General features: G+C 39.9%; 1 protein-coding gene across 2 annotated transcripts in view; it reads right to left on the reverse strand.

Annotated features, from left to right (window-relative positions):
* The window catches only part of ESCO2 (establishment of sister chromatid cohesion N-acetyltransferase 2), a 28,483-nt gene that overhangs the window by 1,501 nt on the left and 11,001 nt on the right, over positions 1–15,981 (reverse strand). For both annotated transcript variants that reach the window (XM_027549049.1, XM_027549050.1), the window contains exons 6-10: positions 14,581–14,707; positions 13,319–13,450; positions 12,165–12,254; positions 11,349–11,492; positions 2,850–3,025 (exon numbers count right to left, since the gene is read on the reverse strand). In XM_027549049.1, coding sequence (XP_027404850.1) covers positions 2,850–3,025; positions 11,349–11,492; positions 12,165–12,254; positions 13,319–13,450; positions 14,581–14,707 — 669 coding nt within the window. The remainder of the gene's footprint in view (positions 1–2,849; positions 3,026–11,348; positions 11,493–12,164; positions 12,255–13,318; positions 13,451–14,580; positions 14,708–15,981) is intronic.

Raw genomic sequence — 15,981 nt, forward strand, 5'->3', positions numbered from 1 at the left:
GACCCAGGTATCGAACTCTTGTCTGCTGCACTGGCAGGAATGAGTTGTTTTTTTTTTTTTTTAAAACCACTGAGTCACCTGGGAAGCCCCTCAATCTTTTTAAATATTCTTAGTTAAAATTATTTTATTAAGTGGTAAAATGACTCAATGTCTTATATTTCAGGGGGTGGAAGTTTAATGGTATCATTTCACAGGTGAGAAAACTAAGGCCCATAAAAAGTTCTGCTGAGAGGCAAAGAGAACCATACAAACCATCCAGTTGACTCTAGGTGATCCATGGTAATAATAAGCTACTGATATGAAATAGTATTGCTAATTAAAAGCCACAGATAATTACAAAAAAAATATAACACCAACAATTTTAACCAATAACTATCTTCTTTTTAACTACATCACACATTCAGAGCTTTAAGAAGGCAAAACCTAATTTTGCCTTTTGACTACATTTTGACTACACTTTGACTACATTTTGACTACAATTCTCCTTGATCCAGCTCAACTGGGATTAAAAGCAATAAAGTGAAATAGCTGAAAGAATTCAACAAAACTGAGGGATATTCTATGAAATAACTGGCCTTAGTCTTTAAATTCGTCAAAGTCCTAAAAGACAAAGAAAGGCTAAGTAACTTACAGGTTAAGGAAGATGAAGACTAAAGAGATATTATGACTAAAAGCAATGTGTAATCCTGAAGAGAAAAAAAAAAATGATATGAAGGGCATTTGAGACAAATAACAAAACTGAAGTATGAACTATACTGCTGCTGAAGTCGCTTCAGTCGTGTCCAACTCTCTGAGACCCCATAGACGGCAGCCCACTAGGCTCCGCCGTCTCTGGGATTCTCCAGGCAAGAACACTGGAGTGGGTTGCCATTTCCTTCTCCAGTGCATGAAAGTGAAAAGTGAAAGTGAAGTCACTCAGTCGTGTCCGACTCTTAGCGACCCCATGGACTGAAGCCTACCAGGCTCCTCCATCCATGGAATTTTCCAGGCAAGAGTACTGGAGTGGGGTGCCATTGCCTTCTCCAATGAACTATACATTAGATATTAAATATCCTAAATTTGGTAACTGAGCTGTTCTTATATAAGAGAATATACTTGAACATACTGAAAAACTAAGGGGGTAAAGAGGCATATTATATGTAACTTACTTTAAAATAATTCAGGAAGAAAATAAAAAAGAATCTGGACAAAGATACTGAGGGTGTTCTTTTTACTATTCTTCCTATTCTTTCATATGTGAAATTACTTCAAAATAAAAAAGAATTGGATTCAATGAGAAGTTAAGATATCCGCTTCAAGTATACTTACTATATAATTGAATAAAAAGTGTATTGCTATATATACTAGACTCCAAAGCAAAATATTGATTAAGCAGTTCTCTTTGCTTCATGAATGATGGTATGAGCTACAGAAAAAGTATTATTAGATCTGTGGCTTTGAGTCCTATCTCCTTTTACTATCTCCATCAGTGTAATCTGTACTAATAATCCTATCTGAGCCTCAGCTGCTTCTGATGCAAAACAATTAGGAATAATACTGTTCACTTGTGAGGATTTAAAACATACATTGTCTGTAGAGAGAGATGATTAGGCTCCTCACATACAGGAGAGCTGCCAATTATGTTACCTGTATCTCCAACCCAAGTGTGTGAGAAGATATGTTCTCAAATGATTGTTTTATATTTCTCCTTTGCAACTTTATTTTTATCACTGCTTACAATCCATTGCCTTAGTATTCAAAGTATTACCTATATACCAGCAATGTTCAGCATCAGCCAAGAGCTTGTTAGAAATGCAGCATCTCAGGCCCACCCCAATCTACTGAATCACACCTGCATTTGAGCAAGATCCCCAAGTTGGTCACAGGCACTTTCACATTTGAGAAGCACCGGACTACTGCCTGGTAGAACCAGGTTAAATACTGGTATTCTCCATGGCCTTCCGTGGTGGCTCAGATGGTAGAGTGTTCCTACAATGCAGGATACCTGGGTTCAATCCCTGGGTCAGGAAGATCCCCTGGAGAAGGGAATGGCTAACCCACTTCCAGTATTCTTGCCTGGAGAATCCCACGGACAGAGGAGTCTGGCGGGCTCCATGGGGTTGCTAAGAGTCGGACAAAACTGAGTGGCTAACACACACACACTTTTTCTCTCTCCATACCAAATTTATGTATCTCAATAAAAAATAAAGAAAGTGGAGGTTATTTCACAATTAACTACAAACAAAAATCTTCATTGACACCAACTTTTCTCACTGCTCCCCTTTTAAGGTATGTGTGAGTGAGAGTTCTCTTATATATGTTAGATATACTGGACTTTTACTAATTAGATAAATGATTTATAAATAACTATTCTCTGGGTTGTCTTGCTAATTCACTTTTACATTTAGTTACATTTGTGTTACAGTAAGTCTCTATTAATCATCTAGTCACACATCAATAAACATACAATTTCTACAATTCTTTTAAACCTCTCTTTTGTTTTTATAGGTTATATTTATTTAAATTAATTTTACATCTGTTGAATCAAAAAGTTGGACTTGTATTTTCCATTTGTTTGCCTTCTATTTCCTAGCAATTTATCTTTACTTTATCTTATTAATGTGTTGGTCTATAACAAAATCCAGTCTTTGACTACAGGTAGTTTGAAAAGCAATGGTCTAGAATATTTCACACTTGGAATACTGTATGCAAAATTGAATACACCTAGTACTTTTTTTTCGTTTCAGTGTCAGCACTGCCTCAGCCTGACTTTGGTAGTATTTACACAGACCAACATCATTCCCTTTGGCTCATGAGCGAGGAAAGCTTCTGGGAGAGCTAACCTGGGTCTGACCAATTGTACTTCTTACCTGAGCGTGTCTACCAGTCGTCGTGCAATGCGCTTTCTTCTTTTCAGTCTGAAGACCCAGATTCTACTTATCCCACACACTGCAGGTTCTGGTACATCTGAACATTGCCAAGCCCTCTGACATTCTTTAGAGCTTGGGGTTTCTGGGCCAGTTGGTTCAGACAGGACACGGAAGGCCTGCAGTGATGCACAGAGGCATTAGAGCTAATGGTACAGCTGAGTTCACATTTCTTTTTAAACAAAACCTAAGTATCTAAAATAAATCTTATTCCACCTTCACAAAAATGTTTAAGTTCTTTGCTATTTCTTGAATTCTTGCCCAGTTATATTCACTTAATGCAGAAAAATGATAGTAGTGTTGAGATATTCCCATATACTAGTGTATTATACTGGAGAAGGCAATGACAACCCACTCCAGTACTCTTGTCTGGAAAATCCCACGGACGGAGGAGCCTGGTAGGCCGCGGTCCATGGGGTCGCTAAGAGTCGGATGCGACTGAGCGACTTCACTTTCACTTTTCACTTTTATGCACTGGAGAAGAACATGGCAACCCACTCCAGTGTTCTTGCCTGGAGAATCCCAGGGACGGGGGAGCCTGGTGGGCTGCCGTCTATGGGGTCGCACAGAGTCGGACACGACTGAAGCGACTTAGCAGCAGCAGCAGTGTATTACACCAATGTGAAATTTCCTTCTTTTATTGATTTAAAAAAATGATAAAATTCAGACTCTTAATAAAGCACATAAGCTTCTCCCATTCTTTCCATCCTAAAGTGTATATAAGATACCCTAAAAAAATTAATAACACTATAGGTTTTTGCATATAAACTATGAAATTGGTATTTTAATTCTTATTTTGAAATCATTGTAGATTCAGAGGAAGTTGACAAATGGCACAGAGAGGACGTGTATCCTTCACCCTATTTCCCCCAATGGTTACATCTTCCATAATTGTAGTACAATACCAAAACTGAGAAGTTAACATGGGAACAATGTGGGTAGGACAGTTCTGTGATAATTCATCATATCTGAATATTGATTTAACCATCACTACAATCAAAATATAAAGCTACTGCATTATCATGAAGCTCTTCCTCTTGCTACTTCTCTATAATCACACCCATTTTCTCCCCTCCACCATTGCTAAGCCGTGCAACCACAATCTGTTCTGTCTAAAATTCTGATATTTTGAGAATATCATATAAATGGACTCATACAGCATGTGATCTTTTGAGAATGGCTCTTTTTCACTCAGCAATATGCTCTTGATAACCTGTCCAAGTTGTTGCATATATCAACAATTTGTTCCTTTTTATTGCCAAGTAACATTCCACTGTATGGATATACTAGCGTGTTTAATCAATCACTTACTGAAGGACACTTTGGTTGTTTCCAGCTACCGGCTATTATAAATAAAGCTGCTACAAACACTCAGCTACGGGCTTTTGTGTAGACATAAATTTTCATTTCTGGAATAAATGCCCAGGACTATGATTGCTGAGTCATACGGTAAATGTATAATTAATTTTTAAAGAAACTGCCAACCTGTTCCCAGAGTGGCTGTAATATTTTACATTCCCTCCAACAATGAATGAAAAAACCTCATTTCCCTGCACCCACACCAGCATTTGCTATTGTCACTGTTTTCCACTATAGCTGTTCTTAGGTGTATGTGAAACTTTAACTTCCATCAAGAACACTTTGCTTTTGAAATGAGAATGAACAGAAGAGTACATGTAGGAGTCAGTTGGCTATACAGATCTTCCTCAACTTACAAAGTTACATCCTGATAAACATAGGTTATAAGCTGAAAACACTATACCTTGAAAAGAAGTGCATTTAATACACCTAACCAGTGAACTTTATTTTTTTGGGCTCCAAAATCACTGCAGATGGTGACTGCAGCCATGAAATTAAAAGACGCTTACTCCTTGGAAGGAAAGTTATGACCAACCTAGATAGCATATTCAAAAGCAGAGACATTACTTTGCCAACAAAGGTCTGTCTAGTCAAGGCTATGGTTTTTCCTGTGGTCATGTATGGATGTGAGAGTTGGACTGTGAAGAAAGCTGAGCGCCGAAGAATTGATGCTTTTGAACTGTGGTGTTGGAGAAGACTCTTGAGAGTCCCTTGGACTGCAAGGAGATCCAACCAGTCCATTCTAAAGGAGATCAGCCCTGGCATTTCTTTGGAAGGAATCGTGCTAAAGCTGAAATCCAGTACTTTGGCCACCTCTTGTGAAGAGTTGACTCATTGGAAAAGACTCTGATGCTGGGAGGGATTGGGGGCAGGAGAAGGGGATGACAGAGGATGAGATGGCTGGATGGCATCACTGACTCAATGGACGTGAGTCTGAGTGAACTCTGGGAGTTGGCGATGGACAGGGAGGTCTGGCGTGCTGCGATTCATGGGGTCACAAAGAGTCAGACACGACTGAGCGACTGAATTGAACTGAACTGAACCTGCGAAACCTCATAGTTTAGCCTAGCTTACCTTAAATATGCTAAGAATGCTTACATTAGACTACAGTTTGGCAAAATCATCAAACACAAAGCCTAATTTATAATAAAGTGCTGGAACTTCCCTGGTGGTCCAGTGTCTGAGACTCTGAGCTCCCAATGTAGGGGGCCCGGGTTGAATCCCCGGTCAGGGAACTAGATTCCAGATGCTACAACTGAGAGTTCACATCCTGCACTGAAGATCCCTCATGCTACCACTAAGAGCTGGCACAGCCAAATAAATAAATATAAAATTGATAATTAAAAAAAAGGAAAAAAAAAAGCGCTGAATATCTCATGTAATTTACTGGATACTGTACTAAAAATGAAAAACAAAATGGCTGTATGTAGAGAACGGTTGTTAAGTATACTGTTTGTTTACCCTTGTGATCGCCTAGTAGACTACAGCTGCCATTCTTTGCTGCTGCCCAGCATCACAAAAGTGCATATGGCTAGCCCAGGAAAATATGAAAACTTGAAGTAGTTTCTGCTGAATGTCTATGGTTTTCACACCATTGCAGAGTTGATAAGTTGTAAATCAGAGACAACCTGTATTGTCTATTATCACTACATAAACAGCGCACTTAAGATCAAAGAAAGAAAAGGCCAAATTGATTACTTTTATAGTCCGTAATACAAACCAACTGCTTTTCTTTCTCTACTCATATATATGTATGAGATGAAAAGCAGAAAAAAACAAAAAAGGAAAATAAGAAAAAGATGGTAGAAATGAAGGGGGAACAGGGAAAAGGGAGGCATCTATAAAAATGAGTAAGAACTGGAGAAGGAAATGGCAACCTACTCCAGTGTTCTTGCTTGGAGGATCCCAGGGATGCGGGAGCCTGGTGGGCTGCCGTCTATCGGGTCGCACAGAGTTGGACACGACTGAATCGACTTAGCAGCAGCAGTGGCTATATAACATCCAGCTGAAGACTAGCAGAGGGGTACTCTTTCTGCCCCCTTCTGATGCCTATGTCAGAAGCTTTCTCTGTCTTCTTTATACTTTAATAAAACTTTATTACACACACACACACAAAATGAGTAAGACCAATTTATGCTAGCATCATTTCAAGATGTCTTAAAACAGGTAAGTATTTTTAAAAGTAAAGGGACATAAGTGTGGGATATTACAAAGTCAGGTTAAAAGAACACATTTGAGCTATAATTCTCTCTAGCTTAAGACTACTCTGTAAGCTCCTTGAAGGGCAAAAACTATTATCTCTATTTGAGAAGAAGGGTTGCAAAACATTTTCTGTTTGGGACCAAACTGTAAATACTTTAGGCTCTTTGGGCCATGTGGTCTCCGTTGCACCTACTCAACCCTGCCACTGTTGCACAAAAGCAACCACAGATAATATGAAGAGGAATGAGCATGGCTCTGGGGCAATAAAAATTTACAAAAAAGAGGAAGGCCACACTTAGCCCTTGGGTTATTATTTGCTAACTCCTCTGCCAGAACACTGCTAATTAGTATCCAAAGTAGATTCTAATTACCAGACAGGTAACAACCTTTCCAATTTCCTATTGATGGGTGGGGCTGTGCTCCCTCCCTGTTGTTTGACCTGAGGCCAAACTATGGTGGAGATAACGAAGATAACCCTGACCTCCTTCAAAAGGTCCCCTGCTGCACTGCTGTACTCAGTACGTCCAACTCTGCAGATCACCACCAATCCAGCCTCTGCAGAGACTCCTGGACACTTACATGCAAGTCTGGGTCAGTCTCTTATGGGGTCACTGCTCCTTTCCCCTGGATCCTGGTGCGCACAAGGTTTTGTGCAAACAACTTTGTTTGCCCAGTCCTGTTTTAAGTTCTGTAATCAAATCCCACTGGTCCCCAAAGTCAAAATCCCTGGGGCTTCTCATTCCCTTTGCCAGATCCCCAGGTTGGGCAATCTGTTGTGGATCCTAGAACTTTCTTAACAGTGAGAGAATTTCTTTGGTGTAATTGTTCTGCAGTTTGTGGGGCGTCTGCTCAGTGGCTCTACGGTGGGGTTAATGGCGACCTCCTCCAAGAGGGCTTATGCCACAGGCTGTGTGACCTAGGTCTGCGGCACGCAGAGCCCCTGCCCCTGCAGCAGGCCACTGCTGACCCGTACCTCCACAGGAGACACTCAAACACCCAAGGGCAGGTCTGGCTCAGTCTCTGTGGGGTCTCTGGATCCTGGTGCGCACAAGGTTTTGTTTGAGCCTTCCGAGCGTCTCCAGTGAGTATGGAGTTTGCTTCTAAACATGATTTCACCCTTTCTACCGTCTTGTTGGGGCGTTTCCTTTGCCCTTGGACATGGGTATCCTTTTTTGGTGGGATCCAACATTCTCCTGTCGATGGATGTTCAGCAGCGAGTTGTAATTTTGGAGTTCTCGTGGAGAAGATGAGCGGATGTCCTTCTACTTTGCCATCTTTACTGAGCATGGCCCCACCCATCAGAACAAGACCCAGTTTGCCCCACAGTCAGTTTCTCCCATCAGGAAGCTTCTAAAAGTCTCTTATCCTTATCCATCAGAGCGCAGGCACCCACAATGAAAACCATAATCACAGAAAACTAATCAAACTGATCACATGGACCACAGCCTTGTCTAACTCAATGAAACTATGAGCTATGCTGTATAGGGCCACCCAAGATGGACAGTTCATAATGGAGGGTCCTGACAAAACGTGGTCCACTGGAAAAGGGAATGGCAAACCACTTCAGTATTCTTGCCTTGAGAACCCCATGAACAGTATTAAAAGGCAAAAAGATATGATACTGAAAGATATGATACTGATCTCCCTAGGTCGGCAGGTGCCCAATATGCTACTGCAAATCAGTGGAGAAATAACTCCAGAAAGAATGAAGGGATGGAGCCAAAGCAAAAACAACACCCAGTTGTGAATGGGACTGGTGATGGAAGCAGGGTTCGATGTTGTAAAGAGCAATACTGCATAGGAACCTGGAATGTTAGGTCCATGAATCAAGGTAAATTGGAAGTGGTCAAACAGGAGATGGCAAGAGTGAACATCAACATTTTAGGAATCAGTGAACTAAAATGGACTGGAATGGGAGAATTTAATTCAGATGACCATTATATCTACTACTATGGGCAAGAAACCCTTAGAAGAAATGGAGTAGCCCTCGTAGTCAACAAGAGAGTCTGAAATGCAGTATTTGGGTACAATCTCAAAAACAACAGAATGAACTCTATTCGTTTCCGAAGCAAACCATTCAATTTCATAATAATCAAAGTCTATGCCCCAACCAGTAATGCTGAAGAAGCTGAAGCTGAACAGTTCTATGAAGACCTACAAGGCCTTCTAGAACTAACACCCAAAAAAGATGTCCTTTTCATCACAGGGGACTGGAATGCAAAAGTAGAAAGTCAAGAGATACCCAGAGTAACAGGCAAAAATTTGGCCTTGGAGTACAAAATGAAGCAGGGCAAAGGCTAACAGTCTTGCCAAGACAATGCACTGGTCAAAGCAAACACCCTCTTCCAACAACACAAGAGAAGATTCTACACATGGACATCACGAGATGGCCAACATTGAAATCAGATTGATTGTATTCTTTGCAGCCAAAGATGGAGCTCTATACAGTCAGCAAAAAGAAGACCGGGAGCTGACTGTGGCTCAGATCATGTGCTCCTTATTGCCAAATTCAGACTTAAATTGAAAAAAGTAGGGAAAACCACTAGAGCATTCATGTATGACCTAAATCAAATCCCTTATGATTATACAGTGGAAGTGAGAAATAAGATTCAAGGGATTAAGTCTGAAAGACAGAGTGCCTGAAGAACTACGGATGGAGGTTTGTGACATTGTATAGGAGGCAGGGATCAAGACCATCCCCAAGAAAAAGAAATGTTAAAAGAGAAAACAGTTGTCTGAGGAGGCTTTACAAATAGCTGAAAAAAGAAGAGAAGCTAAAGGCAAAGGAAAAAAGGAAAGATATACCCATTGAATGCAGAGAACAGCAAGGAGAGATAAAGCCTTCCTCAGTGATCAATGTAAAGAAAGAGAGGAAAACAATAGAATGGGAAAGACTAGAGAGCTCGTCAAGAAAATTAGAGATATCAAGGGAACACTGCATGCAAAGATGGGCACAATTAAGAACAGAAATGGTATGGACCTAACAGAAACAGAAGATATTAAGAAGAGATGGCAAGAATACACAGAACTATTAAAAAAAGATCTCATGACCCCAGATAACCACGATGGTGTGATCACTCACCTAGAGCCAGACATCCTGGAATGCGAAGTCAAGTGGGCCTTAGGAAGCTTCACTACGAACAAAGCTAGTGGAGATGGAATCCCAGGTGAGCTATTTCAAATCCTAAAAGATGATGCTGTTAAAGTGCTGTACTCAATATGCCAGCAAATTTGGAAAACTCCGCAGTGGCCACAGGACTGGAAAAGGTCCGTTTTCATTCCAATCCCAAAGAAAGGCAATGCCAAAGAATGTTCAAACTACCACATAATTGCACTCATCTTACACACTAGCAAAATAATTCTCAAAATTCTTTAAGCCAGGCTTCAATAGTACATGAACCATGTACTATTTTCCAGATGTTTAAGCTGGATTTAGAAAAGGCAAAGGAAGCAGAGATCAAATTGCCAACATCCACTGGATCACAGAAAAAGCAATGGAGTTTGACAAAAACATCTACTTCTGCTTTATTGACTATGCCAAAGCCTTTGACTGTGTGGATCACAACAAATTGTGAAAAATTCTTCAAGAGATGGGAATACCAGACCACCTAACCTGTTCCTGAGAAATCTGTATGCAGGTCGAGATGCAACTGTTAGAACCAGACATGGAACAAGAGACTGGTTCCAAATTGGGAAAGGAGTTATGTCAAGGCTGTATATTGTCACCCTGCTTATTTAACTTCCATGCAGAGTACATCATGCGAAATGCCGGGCTAGATGAAGCACAAGTGGGAATCAAGATTGCTGGGAGAAATATCAATAATCTCAGATATGGAGATGAAACCACCCTATGGCAGAAGGCAGGGAAGAACTAAAGAGCCTCTTGATGAAAGTAAGAGGAGAGTGAAAAACCTGGGTTAAAACTCAACATTCAGAAAACTAAGATCATGGCAACCGGTCCCATCACTTCATGGCAAATAGATGGGGAAACAATGGAAACAGTGGCAGACTTTTATTTTGGGGGGCTCCAAAAATCACTGCAGATGGTGACTGCAGCCATGAAATTAAAAGACGCTTGCTCTTTGGAAGAAAATTTATGGCCAACCTAGACACCATATTAAACAGCAGAGACATTACTTTGCCAACAAAGGTCCATCATAGTCCAAAGCTATGGTTTTTCCCAGTAGTCATGTATGGATGTGAGAGTTGGACTGTATAGAAGCTGAGTGCCGAAGAATTGATGCTTTTGAACTGCGGTGTTGGAGAAGACTCTTGAAAGTCCCTTAGACTACAAGGAGATGAAACCATTTAATCCTAAAGGAAATCAGTCCTGAATATTCATTGGAAGGACTGATGTTGAAGCTAAAACTCCAATACTTTGGCCACCTGATGGCAAGAACTGACTCACTGGAAAAGACCCTCATGCTGATAAAGACTGAAGGCAGGAGAAAGGGATGACAGAGGATGAGATGGTTATATGGCATCACTGACTCAAGGGACATGAGTTTGAGCAAGCTCCAGGAGTTGATAGACAGGGAAGCCAGTCCAAGGGGTCACAACAAGTTGGACATGACTGAGCGATTGAACTGAACAACCATTTTGCCAATATATTAACCTGCAGTAAGCCACATGTTCAATAACTGAGCTTGCTTAAAATACTATACTTTATAGTTCAAGTATATAAAAGACTTATATGAACTTAAGACTGACTAATCCTGCTGATATAAGCCAAAATATCAGACATAATAGAAATAAATGACTTCAATTATCTAGATGGTCAAGGATATTTTAGAAGGAAAATGATCATTAATGGTAGCCTTCTTAAATGCTTGAGACTTCTCCTGACTACAATTTTGCAATTTGTAAGACAGCATACCATACCTGTTTGATGGGCTCTGCAATTAAACACCCAACTACTTTCTTTTCATCAGAGATAAAGAGCAAGGTTTTGGTTTTGTTTGGATATTTGGGAACAACTTGCTGGAAGCCCAATTCATTATCAACAAGTTCCTGGACATCTTCAACCTAATGATGTCAAAAACCGAAAGAGATAAATTTGTTTTTAAAAATAGAATATATATATATATATATATTTACACACAAAAGTATGCTTATCAGTTTAACCTCTTTAGTCTCTATTTCTTAAATTTTCACAACCCCCAAATTATTCCACTACTGAGGAATGTTTCTGCCACTTCGGAAACAGGGTTTTAAGAAACTATTTTAAACATCACTTTCAGCACCCTTGAGTGGAACAGGGAGTAGGAAGATTCTGTTTCAGCTTTATCCCTTGTCTACTGGGGCGAAACATCCAGCCCGAGAAACAAAGGCAATACCAACCTAAGAATTAGACCCTGGAGCTGTTAATTTCTCAACCTTATAAAGTTTATTTTTCACAAATGGAAGATGTAGGCAAGCAATACAATATGGACTCTTAATCTGTTTTCTTTAATCTCTTTTTGACACACCTTTACTTGTTTTGTAAGTTTAATTTTGTATGAACTACTTTGAAAGTCATCCTAACACCTGTACCAATGTACAGTGATTATCTATAAACAAAGGTGTTTTATATAATACTTCAATATAGGTCGATTTTTTGGTGGAGAATGGGGAGAGTAGAAGGAAAACAAAGACTGAAAAACTAATATTGTAAAGCAACTATACTTCAATTTAAAAAGAAAAACTAATGTTTCATACCTTTCTGATAGCATAACTCGGGTCACGTGGCAGGACCAACACAATTTTCCCATCCCAAAACTCTGCTACAACACGTTCTTTTTTCCAGCCCTGCCAAAGGGGGGAAGAAAATCACATTTTGATCTAAAGTGGAAAAAAAATTAAATAATGTGGTCTGGAGAAGACAAAAAAGATGAACAAATGAATGATATAAAAAAGATAAAATTCAACTATGTGAATGTGGCAAAGGAAATAAAAGATGACTGAAACAAAGCTCCTGTCTTCAAGGGGCTGACATACTGTTGGGAGACAAATAATCTATTATAAAAGAAAGTGAAAGTTGCTCAGTCATGTCCGACTCTGAGACCCCATAGTCCATGGAATTCTCTAGGCCAGAATACTGGAGTGGGTAGCCTTTCCTTCCTCCAGGGGATCTTCCCAATCCAGGGATCAAACCCAGGTCTCCCGCATTGCAGGCAGATTCTTTACCAGCTGAGCCACAAGGGAAGCCCGTTATAAAACAAGACGAAGTCAAATAAGAGCCCCTTGTAGGAATACAGAGAAAAAAAACCATGAATTAGCAGTGTGAAAGTGGGGGAGGGGCAGGATAAGAAGAATTTTAATAAATCAGGCTAAAAATATTATGAAGGCATGAATTACAGCAATAAAAACATGAAAAACGGGGATGCATTTGAGTAGCAGGTACAATCATAAAGATAAGGCCAACAACACGCTGTATATGGAGTAGGAAGGTATTTCATGAAGGTGCTTCATGAAGAGTAAAGAAATACCCTGGAGGAGTCAAAGAAAGCCGTTTTTCTAAGGTTATCTAGAAAGAAGAAACTGGAGTGAGAAAAGGGGAAACTCCTCAAGTCTTTGAGTTTTCTACCATGACTGCTCATCTCTGCTCCAAAAGCTAGAGGTAAGGATGCACGGTGTTCATTCAACCAAGAACAGTAACTTCTCTTATATTAGCACATGAAGTTTGAAATGGCACATCTATTAAAACTAAAATACCATCAGTCTCAAATATTAAACACACAACAAAATTACAGATGATAAAATATTTCTGGATATGTAAACCTTTCTATATTTAGGCAAAAGGAATGTCTCTTTTAAAGCATTTTCACTTTTAGAACAAATGGAAACAACCTTTTTTTTTTTTTTATACTTACTGTATATTTGATTCCCTCCACAAATCGGTGGTGATGCTGAACATGCTGCAGTTCATCCTCGGGGTTGGAAGCAGCGTAGATCATGCCACAGGACTTACACATGGTGGCTCCGAAATGTTTCTGACCTGCATCCTACAATTGGAAGAGGGAAAATAGCCCATCTAAACACATCACAGATAGCTCTACATTTAGTTCATGTAAATTTGTCCATTCATTCAAATTTGTCCTTATTTTTCTTTTATGCTGGTATAGGTGAAACATAAATGAAAGTCTGGTTACTCTTTCTCTCTACCCATCAACAAAATAGAATAAGAAGAGCCTAACATGCCATCGTGATAAAAGTGAAATTGCCTCTTTGAATGGACAGCAGAAAAAAAACACACCAAGATTCTTTAGCTGGACCCATAGTTCTAAGAAGGAATAAGATGAAATCATAAATATTATAGCTAAGATGAAAAATGCAACATCCTTACTAAGCTCTTATATGAGAGGCCTAAAAAAGCCTTATTTCAAAGAAGCAGAGCAAAATTTCAGGACTTATATAGCATTAGATAGCATTTTTTCCTTAAATGGTTAGGAAAAATTAATTTAAATTAAATATTAAATAAATTAAATTAACATATTAATAAAATTAAAAAATAAATATTAAAATTCTTTTCCCCAAGAGTTGATGAAAATTAAGTACAATGCATAGTAAAAGTTCAAGAAAAGCATTGATAAATTAATAGAGAATTCAGGGATATTCAGTGTCAAGGCTTATTAATTCCTATTCTGTCTCAAGGCACTGCTTAAGGCTACTGATAACACCAAATTTTGAACTGTCTATATAGGTGTTTGCAAATTTTCTGCCAAGGGCCAGATAGTAAACATTTTAGGCTTTGCAGGCCACATATATTCTTCTCCTTTTCTTCCCAACCTTTTAAGAATATAAATGCTATTAGCTCAAAGGCCATGGTCCAACTTTGGCCCACAGGTATCATACGCCAAACCCATATCTAATGCAGTGTAGCTCTTCTCGTTAAGTCTTTTTGATTCCGAGACAACTCATTCATCAACATTCTACTAAACTGCCAGCACTCCCCAACACTATCTGTTCAAAAATATCCTTGACTAGCTTTAAATGCTGCCACAACAGCAAAGGTAGCATTTACAAACTCAGAACATCTGTAACTCCTGGTAACTAGGCTAAGACCACACGTCAGACTTCAGGTTCTATACATGAGACCCACGTACAGGAGGAGCTTTGTTTTAAATTTACTCACAATGATGAGCTGGTCTTTTGTTTCTTTGTTTGAATCTCTGGTATTAGTACTCTTCTGTATGTTGACTTGTTTTAAGAAGTTAGTAGATGTGGTGGATCCCACAGAAGACTGTTCTTCAACTAGAGATCTTGAAATAGAAAGGTGGTAATTGTTATTTAATAATTTTAACACGTTTGATAAATTATAATGAAAAGAAAACATATGTAGATAACATTTGCAGAGGACTTTGCAATTTTTAGTGCTTTCTATCAGAAATAACTTGAAGTAATAGGGCTAGAAACAATGAGAAGCCTGAGGCCCACTCAGACAGGATCGGTAGTCAACTCAAGATAAAGTAACTAGGGAAGAATGATGGAAAGACTCAAATTCCTGTCTTCTAACTCCAAGTTCAAAGGATTTCATCTATAGTATCAGATGCATATGGGTTTCCTAGGTGGCTCACAGGTAAAGAATCCACCTGCTAAGCAGGAGATGCAGGTTTGATCCCTGGGTCAGGAAGATCCTCTGAAGAAGGAAATGGCAACCCACTCCAGTATTACCTGGGAAATCCGATGGACAGAGGAGCCTGGGGGCTACAGTTCATGGGGTCACAAAGCATCAGACATGACTTACTGATTAAACAACAACAAATCAGATGCATATACATAGGATTTTTTCATAAGTTGATGTCACCTTTAAAAATTAATCTTTTCTTGCTTTTTAAATCTTAAGACAATATTTACCCATGCAGGCATAAAGATATTCATGGAATGCCACAGCAAATAAGTAAACACTATACTGGATCTCACAGACCCACAGGAAGTCAGTCACCAGCAACCAGCATATTACAATCCAACAACTTTTTACTGGGGCATGGGGAAGTGAGTGAGCTGCTGCAGTTGCTGCTAAGTCGATTCAGTCGTATTCGACTCTGTGCGACCCCACAGACGGCAGCCCACCAGGCTCCCCCGTCCCTGGGATTCTCCAAGCAAGAACACTGGAGTGGGTTGCCATTTCCTTCTCCAATGCATGAAAGTGAAAATTGAAAGTGAAGTCGCTCAGTCGTGTCCGACTCTTAGCGACCCCACGGACTGCAGCCTACCAGGCTCCTCCGTCCATGGGATTTTCCAGGCAAGAGTACTAGAGTGGGATGCCATTGCCGTCTCCGGAGTGAGTGAACTAATACACACCTAAAACAGCACCCTGCTGCTGGTGCTACTAGGTCGCTTCAGTCATGTCCGACTCTGTGCGACCCCATAGACGGCAGCCCACCAGGCTTCCCTGTCCCTGGGATTCTCCAGGCAAGAACACTGGAGTGGGTTGCCATTTCCTTCTCCAATGCATGAAAGTGAAAAGTGAAAGGGAAGTCGCTCAGTCGTGTCCGACTCTTCGCAACCCCATGGACTGTAGCCTACCAGGCTC

The sequence above is a fragment of the Bos indicus x Bos taurus genome, chromosome 8 (assembly GCF_003369695.1).
Source record: "Bos indicus x Bos taurus breed Angus x Brahman F1 hybrid chromosome 8, Bos_hybrid_MaternalHap_v2.0, whole genome shotgun sequence".
Classification (NCBI taxonomy): domain Eukaryota; kingdom Metazoa; phylum Chordata; class Mammalia; order Artiodactyla; family Bovidae; genus Bos; species Bos indicus x Bos taurus.